At 45.6% G+C, this 8,904-nt stretch overlaps 1 protein-coding gene across 1 annotated transcript; it reads left to right on the top strand.

Moving 5' to 3' along the window:
- Positions 1-735: 735 nt before the first annotated feature.
- stc2a (stanniocalcin 2a) lies at positions 736-7,165 on the top strand. The gene is made up of 4 exons (XM_036548843.1): positions 736-1,033; positions 4,722-4,864; positions 5,351-5,562; positions 6,799-7,165. The coding sequence occupies exons 1-4, from the start codon at positions 877-879 to the stop codon at positions 7,139-7,141; spliced, it is 855 nt and encodes a 284-aa protein (XP_036404736.1). The 5' UTR covers positions 736-876; the 3' UTR covers positions 7,142-7,165.
- The last annotated feature ends 1,739 nt before the right edge of the window (positions 7,166-8,904 follow it).

Genomic DNA, 8,904 nt, shown 5'->3' with positions numbered 1-8,904 from the left:
GTATAATTTACTTGTCATATGTACTAAGGCTCTTTGGATTGAGCCATTGTGTCAGTAGCACCAGTTACCACTGTCCTTTGGCACAGCAGGCTGGTCAGGATCCTGCATGTGATGACAAAAATATTAACATATGAACATATGTTTTAATTTGTACCCTACGTGCATGTATAATATGCTCTGTTTTGTCATTAATTCTAGAAATAGGTGTCAATGTGTAATGCTACTATTATCCCTAAAAGTACAGTTACTATGATCATATTACCATCACATCAGTATGTGTCATGAAAAGTTTTGCTCCACCACTGAAGTATACTCTGCTGATGTTATGTTGAATGCTTAACGTATTTTATATACTGATAATTAAATGCATATATTTGCAAATGACTGAGCTTCCTAAAGTGCTGTATGTCGATGCTCACATTTTTAGGACACATGCATTTAAACTGGGTCAGTGCAATACATATATAATTCGCATTTTGTATTTTTGGCCTCTTGTACGATAGTTATAGTTAGAGGCTTCAAACCCAAACATTTGTAATGTAAATCACCGCCTACTCATGTACGCTTTACAAGTGAAGTTTATTGCTAGTAGAGAACTTTCACTACAACCACGCCCCTCAACCTTGGACGTGAATGTCTATGTCTGTGATTGGTCAGGAACCACGAATGACAACACCTGCTTAACTCCTTCATCAAAAATGACACCAGAGCTTCGGGAAATATAGGCAGCATCCATCCTGTTTCCACGCTCACTTTTAGCGCTACCCTGAGCAGCGATTGCAACACAGTTAGTGCATAAAACCAGGGGATAACCGGCGTGTTAAAATTTAAAAAAGACATAGCCCAGTCATTTGTTTCAATTCTAGATTAGATCAAATGTCAATGCAACGAGCGATGTTGGTAAAATTTGCAATAGCGCTCTTGGTGCTTTCAGTTTTTGAGCAAGTAGTGGGGACGGATATGATTGATGTTCACGAAAATCCGCAGGAGAAGCCACCAAATCAGAAAGGACGCCTTTCCCTACAGAACACAGGTAAGCGACCACGTAGCGGGGTGTACGTTAGCTTGCTCCTAACCCGGCACTGCTAATCACTCCGTAGATATCGCTGCTTGCTGATGAAATCGGCAACCCGCGACACAGCATACTGTATGCACGTGTTTTCAAACACAGAGGGGGCTTTAGGGCTTGCTAAGTAACACTGTCGTTGCCTGTCCACTTTATAAATCGCCACTTCTCTTCACAAATACAGGGGACTCGGGGCACAGCGTGTGTTGTACACGCCATTACCTTTTCCGATTAAAAGAAAGTCGATACCTTGTAAATACACGGGAACAGAAATTCAATATCTTAGTAAACTATTAATAGAACAGCACAAGGTAGGCAAGGTAATGTATACGGTCGCGCATTTGAAAGCTGTGTACTTGTGTGTGTTTAGTTCTTTAAGTGGTTTCTTTTCGGGGTATCCCAAATGTTATGTACGGACAGAGGGTAAAAGTTGCCCAGTATGTTACCATATATCACGTAGCGTGTTGAACATGCAAGCATCCATAGTGACAGACATTACATTAGACGTAATTAAACTAGCATTGAAAATAAGACACAACGAAACTGAAAGGGTATAGCCCTGGGGACCCTATCTCTGTAATTCATACAATAATTTGAGAACTTTTATGATTGGATGGTAGTCTGCAAGGTTAGCACGTAGTTGCCGTTACTAGTAATGCGGAATGATGCAATAACCCTTTTGAGAACTGACGAGGTGAGAGGATTTGAGCCATCATCCATAGACTACACAGAGGTCCCTTTTTGGTCTCGATCTTCAGGTCCTTAGGTCACTGAAATAACGGAATGAATTAATACGTGGTTGTTAGGAAATTTATCTTGGTTTAACCCTTGGCAGACGACAAGCACGTTTCCACAACCACGGTCTCTTTCAGTTCTCACAACAAAATAGAGACCGTTCGAGTACAGGTTTGCACAGTAGAATCTCTCAGTCGGTCACACCACTGTGAAATTCAATGCACGTTGCGGCCGGCTCCTACGATCCAAGCACATTCCCATACAAATGCCAACACAAGCACTGCAGACAGCGGCTCGCTTTCCCCGAGTGCACGAATTGAAGTTCGACCCTGTCTTCTCACAGGGGCGCTTTCTATTGACGGCCAGAAATTCTCAAATCAGGCAATCCAAAGAAATCCGTGTTAGCCTTAGCAGTATACGCTTACTTACATCGTATAAGTGCCACAAAATGTCAGCATGTTGCCAAAGATGAATGAGAACTGTGAGGGTTTAATGTATACGAGACTTGTCCTTTCCAGAAATTCAGTATATAGGGGAAAGTGTAAGATCGCCTATTTGTTTATTTATTTAGTCATTCATCTGCACCTCTTAAATATTTTTAGAATGACCACATGTTGGAAAGAAAACGTATAAATTGCAGTATTTGCTGTCATCCAGTAGGGTCTCTCACAAAGTTCACTTAACCTAATGGGTTAATCCGTCACGCGAGAGATGGCTTCATCAAACCGTTCGAGACCTGCCTTGTTCAAACACCGCAGAGTGAGATTTTGATCGGATCTGAGCCTCTTTGGATATAGGCAAAAATGATGATGGCCGCAATGCATTTGGCCACTTAAGGCTGCATCGTAGCTATATGCTCACAACGCTGAACGCGGTATAGCCTACGCCTTTAGGCAAAATTCCGTACTTGGAATTCCGCTAATGTAATTTTCTACAGGCAACTCACTCTCGAGGAATACATTAAATTGTAAGTCCTTATACATTTCAACAACGGGAAATTGACATTAGAAAGGGCACTTCCTAGCCTTTGATTTATGACTCAGTAGTTTCAAAAGGACAAACAATATAGTGGTAACCCCTGTCAGCATTGTACAAAATCATCTACGAAAGGCTGAATTTATTTTAGACCGTGGCGTTTTGGAATATGTGCTCCAGGCATACCATAAATCTGGAACTAATGGGTAACTCCGCTTTACTGTGGTTATTTTTCCGCTGTCATTTGGGCTTAGCGATAACTGGATTTCGAGAATTTAAGTGAAATCTATCATATCGATGCGTCCTCCCCCCAGTCACTTGTGTAAACGCGGAGCAGATGGTATTTCGCCATGCGACCGTCTCTGCACACTCCACGCGCTTAAATCCAGAGTTAAAAATAGACGGCTGCAGCGAAGGGGGCACCCCAAAGGTGCGCGAGCCTCCACCCCTAGCCCAACCCCCCCTGCATGGAACGTACTCGTATATCAAGTTCATCTGTTGGCTATTAAACCATTCTGTGTAATTTCACTTTCTACGGCATATAAAACTCTGACCCCTGACGGTCTCCACTCGTACACACCACAGCTGGTAACGTGAAACAGCACCGAGCGATTTAAATATGTTTAAGCTTAGCGTTAGAGGAGGAAGGGAAACGTTATGTGATGTGTATTTATAGACCACATCCTTAATTTTAGGCAGGAGGCAATTTGAAGCTACTGTTGTAGGATTCCCATAGTGTGAATCAATTCTTTTGCACTAATAAAATACACTACCAAAACCTGTTGATTATGCAATAGTGACTCAAGGAAAATTCTGTATATCCCCTACAAATTCCTTCTACCTGCATTGCACCACTGTTTTCTGATGCTGGGCATTGCAGCTGAATTTTGTCGCAGAATGACACTCAACTGTCCCTTATCAAGCCCCCCTGTCTGCAGACTCCAAAGCTCTTATTTGCCTTCGGAAAGTATTGTTCTGTCTTATCTCCATAGCTAGGTGCAGATAATCGCGTCATGCTCCATATATATTCAATGCCCCAGTTTTGCAGCTCCCTGTATCGCTCATGTTCTCCTGGCAGTCAGGTTCAAGAGCATGTGTGAAGGATGGGCCTAGCCGCATACGCAAACCGTGCACAACCACTTGATGCAGTGTTTCTTAGTGAATTAATTTCTAGCAATAGTGGCAAATTGAGTGAACATTATACAACAGTGAGGAAAAAAAAAACGTTATAAGGACATACTGTAGTGTAAACAGTACCTACATAAAGATTTAGCTGTGCACCCTGGATGATGATGCCACTAGTTTTCCCACTACATATTCATTGTAATCACTTTTTTTTCCCGCACAAAGGAGTCCAGATATCTGACTTGCAAAAGAAGGGGTGTTATGGCAGATAATTCATAATTTGTAGCCTCAGACAACCTATTCCATATTCATCACAGTTAAATTTGTCACAAATGCAAAGCATTCGTGAATGACACACTCTCATTTCTGCTAGCCAGCATGCAACAGACAGTTCAGCAAAGTCTCAGACCACTGAGCAAAGAGTGCTAGGGAAGAGAGGATGGGATGTTTTGTACCTCTAAGGGCCATTTAGACACCAGAAGATTCCCCAGGTCGCTGTTGTAACCAGAGCAGCATGGCTGCCATGCGTGAGATGGCAGCCTGCACTTCAAGCCTTTGAAATATATTTCCTGTGCAGCATTCTTCAGAACAACCTTTATCATGTAAAAAAAAAAAAAAGTAAAGCAGGAAGCCGGAAGGCCTGAGGTGTGAGATCGCTGAAGAGTCTTTAGTCTTTATTGTCTGCAAAGAGAAGAACTCCAAAGGATGGTGTGTTTTGGGTAACAAGACCTTGTCTGCATGTCTGCACCGAAGCCAGAGTGTTGCGTTGTGCAGCTTTAACGTTCTCACGCCTCTTTCTCTCTCTCTCTGCCTGCCCTAGCGGAGATCCAGCACTGCTTGGTGAACGCCGGCGACGTGGGCTGCGGCGTCTTTGAGTGTTTCGAGAACAACTCCTGTGAGATTCGGGGCCTGCAGGAGATCTGCATGACATTCCTCCACAACGCGGGCAAGTTCGACTCGCAGGTACGTAACACACCCCTCCCCACCCCACACCCCGCCCTCTCTGTCACAGGCCTGTTTTTTTTTTTTTCCCCCCAGAGTTCACACCCCAGAGCTGAGGATGACCTGAGCGTGTTCAGGCTCCTTGGCACACTTCCCAGGTGGAGTAGAGTGTCATGTGATGCCTGCGGAGCTGAAGCAGGCTGCACCCTGACTGCAAGCAGCGTGCACAGCCTCTGTGCCTCCGTGCCAGGGCTGGGTAGCAGACGTATAGGCAGAGTCTGCACCTCTTTGCCAAATTCGTTAGCCAGCATTACTTTCCAGCAATGTCCCGTGCCTCCATGCCTTTTACGCTGTAGGTGTACAACTGCATGAAAAGACACTAAAACGGCACTGGGTGAAAAAAAATGACTCCTTTCATTATAAATGACGATGGGCCGGCGTCCACGCTTTGAGATCCTGCCAAGGCCTCGTGCAGACGCTGTCTTTTCTCCTCTGTCACGTGAGCAGGGGAAGTCCTTCATCAAAGACGCCCTCAAGTGCATGGCCCACGGCCTGAGGCACAAGTTCAGCTGCATCAGCCGCAAGTGCCTGGCCATCAAGGAGATGGTGTTCCAGCTGCAGCGGGAGTGCTACATCAAGCACAACCTGTGCTCCGCCGCCAAGGAGAACGTCAACGTCATGGTGGAGATGATCCACTTCCAGGACCTGTTTCCCAAGGGGTGAGTGCCGGTCCAAATCCACAGCGCCGCGAGTCGTACGCAGGTCCAGGCGCTGTACTTTACACTTTATCATCAGGCGCTTTTGACGACGCCTCTCCTCCCAAACCCAGTCTGTGAAGAATTGATGTCAAGTACCAAACAACAGTCGCATGCTTAAACATGCCCATCACAGCGAACGTATAACCCTCCCAAGGCGTTTATTTATCAGAATAGGTCGGATTAGATGTACCTTTCGCCTCGCAATCATAAAGCTATCAGCCACTTCTGCGTGCACGCTATTTCTGTGTGCATGGCCAGAAGCACATTCGTTTTTCCCCCCGTCTTCAAAGGAACTCTCAGGTTTCAGGGAGTACATTAATCAGAAGAGCCTAAATTGAGAGGAGGCGGCAGAAGAGAAATCAAACTAGCGGAATGTTAATGTTGGAAATGATTGTAATAGACTGTTTTCAGTAAAAACTCCCAGAAACGTTCTGAACTAGATGTGTTTCTGAGAAAGAGGGAGAGGAGAAAAAGCTGGACCACTGATACACGTCTTGAAAATGTGTGCTGAAGTTTAGATCTAGTCTGGACGCACTAATGTAACATCGCACAAAGAATGAAGTTCTCTTCCAAGTTTACAGCTCTTGCGCAACACCAAACATACAAAGACATTTTATCCTCATTCTATTTTTGTGTGCGGTTTGTCCCCTTTTTTCAGTTCGGGATGTATAACAAAACTTAACAGAAAGGCTTACAGTAGTCTAGTAAAGTGAAAAGTCGCAGCCTCACAACTGATGCAATTATTATTGTTATTATTAAGAACAACACTTGGCAGTAATTAGGCTTCGAGTTTGACTCCCAGCCACCAGCTGTTGAACACAACTTTGTCCAGTTTTCTGAAAGGTCAGTGTGTGTCTGTGGCGGCGGTGACGTAACCCTCCACAGCACTTGTCTGACTCTTCATTTCCGTTGGCAGCTCTGCCACCCTTAAATATCTGCCTGCACAACTGCGAAAAGGAGCTTTTGTGCAGGGCGGGCTGGTGAAGCGAGAGAGCGGTGAGGAGAGCCTCAGAGGGTCCTCTAGGTGTTGTTTAGGGTAGGATATGTGCCTGGAGCATCACGCACCATCAGAGTGGCCTCCCCCTACCCTCCCCCCCCCCCACCCCCTTCATCTCTGTGGGTCGGTCTCTCCCCCGTGGTGCTGTCGGTGCGTGGCGAGTGCTCTGACCGGGTGTACGGGTGTGCCGCCCCCCGCAGGCCGTACGTGGAGCTGGTGAACATCCTGCTGAGCTGCGGCGAGGAGGTGAAGGAGGCCATCACGCGGAGCGTGCGTCTGCAGTGCGAGCAGAACTGGGGCGCCCTGTGCGACAGCCTGACCTTCTGCTCCACGCTGACCCCGGCGCCCGACCGCCGCCACGGCGCCCCCCCACACCCGGACGCCGAGCACCCCAAGGGCGCCCGGCAGGGGGACAAGGACAAGGCCGGGAAAGGCGGCCTCAACCCGCACCCCAGGAGCCGCAGCCCGGGGTCCCGGCGCGCCAGCCCCGACGGGGGCGCCGCCGAACAGGAGGACCCCGAGACCAGCGACATCCGGAGGTGAAAGAGCAGACACGCCCCCCCCCCCAACCCCACCCCACCCCACCCCAGCCCTGGCACCGCGATCCCTTTTCCCCGCCACACCGGCAGAGACTGCCTCTCAACCACCTCTGAGTGACACACAGTACAGACAGACAGAGCAGAAGGAAGACAGCCCCAATTCCACTCTCCACAGTCATTCCAACACTCCCAAACAATAACTTTGCAGGGTATGTGTGGTGTAGCGCATTTTCTTACTCAAAGGCCAGATTGTTGTTTTTTGTTGTTGTTGTTGTTGTTATTATTATCATTGTTATTATTATTATTATTGATTTTGAGTATTATTACTACTACAACTGTTAGATTTTTACACTAAAATATAACATTTCTCAGATCCTCCCAATAATTTGATTACAATTTAAAAAAATATTTATTTTCTTCTTGTTGCAATGTTTATAAACATGTATATATACATGTACCTACCTATGTTTATATACATATTATATAAATATAGTACACCATATTCAGTACCAGAATATATAAAGTACATAATAAAGCTTTCTCTTAAATTCTTCACAAAATAGGACACCTTGGACTGTAGATATGTAACATACATTGTTTTTATTTGTTTTAACATTGGAGAGGTGTTTGTATTATAATTCTGGATACTTGATGATTAAATACAAACTGTACAGGATTGAAGTCCAGTTCTGGCACATATGATATATAGTGCATGAGGGTTACGGCATTAATATCAGAATTGTACATTTGAAACGGCCCTTCACCACAATTTCTCACAGGACAGAAGAGCTATGGTGTCTCTTTTGTGGTATACTGTTTGTTTTTACTTGTTTTTTTTTTTCTTCTTCAGTTTTCCTCACCCTACTTATGTAATCCAAACAACTGTAAAGTAGCATCTTTCATGGAGCCTAGGCATGCCTGCACCCTCTGTATTGATTTATTATGTGTAATTCTGAAGTTTACTAAAGTGCACCAGACTGGAGTTTTAGGTACGGTAGGAAACAAGGGGATATTACAATGTGAAATGGCTTAAAGTGACCTGACATCTCCTTTATGAAACTTTCTAAAAGTGAAAACATTTCTGTTCATCATGAAGTAAAGAAAAAAAAAAAAAAATATATATATATATATACATATATAATAAAACAGCTTGAGGACTCGAGTCCACACGGCCCAGTCTCTGCATTTCAGTAGACGTCAGCAACACGGACAGAACGGGTCTGCCAATACCACTGTTTGTGAGCGCTGTACAGCCTTATGTCCCCCCCCCCCCCCCCCCAACCCCAAAACCCATCTCTTTGACGTATGAGGAACGACGACACCCAGAATGTGTAGTGGAAAACAGCAAATCCTTGTTATCCTGCCATTACGCGGACAATGGTTGGCGTTTCTAAGCAGTGAGCCAGTATTCCTTGTTTGGAACCTCCAACCAGGCTGGAGTGCGGCGCACGCGTGTGCAGTTCACAGCTTGCCTGAGCCATGGTAAACTCACCCGGGAACTAGGTTAAGTCCACACAGAGTGGCTTCATGAGTACTATTATTGAAAATGTTATATTTACAGAGGCCATTCCCAGAATTCCTCTGGTCCTCGGCCAAGTACGTTTTTCAGAGAGACACGGAGGCTGAGTGAGAGTTCAGTACAGTGGCCCTTGGGACACTTTTTCATCCCTTCCACCTTTCTCTGCTTGTATCCACAGTCTTACCCTGGGGCAGGGAGGGTCTAGTGGCTCTCCATAGAAGCAGGTGCAATGCCACCCCCTACCCCAC

This window comes from Megalops cyprinoides, chromosome 16 (genome assembly GCF_013368585.1).
Source record: "Megalops cyprinoides isolate fMegCyp1 chromosome 16, fMegCyp1.pri, whole genome shotgun sequence".
In the NCBI taxonomy this organism is placed as follows: Eukaryota; Metazoa; Chordata; class Actinopteri; order Elopiformes; family Megalopidae; genus Megalops; species Megalops cyprinoides.
The sequence above is the reverse complement of the archived record's forward strand: the minus strand, read 5'-3'. Positions and strand labels throughout refer to the sequence as shown.

Bases quoted from the DNA above. Each gene is read 5' to 3' on its own strand.
- stc2a (XM_036548843.1), top strand. From the start codon at position 877: ATGTCAATGCAACGAGCGATGTTGGTAAAATTTGCAATAGCGCTCTTG. The intron at 4,865-5,350 runs GTACGTAACACA...TCACGTGAGCAG, and splicing joins CGGGCAAGTTCGACTCGCAG to GGGAAGTCCTTCATCAAAGA. The intron at 5,563-6,798 runs GTGAGTGCCGGT...CGCCCCCCGCAG, and splicing joins CAGGACCTGTTTCCCAAGGG to GCCGTACGTGGAGCTGGTGA.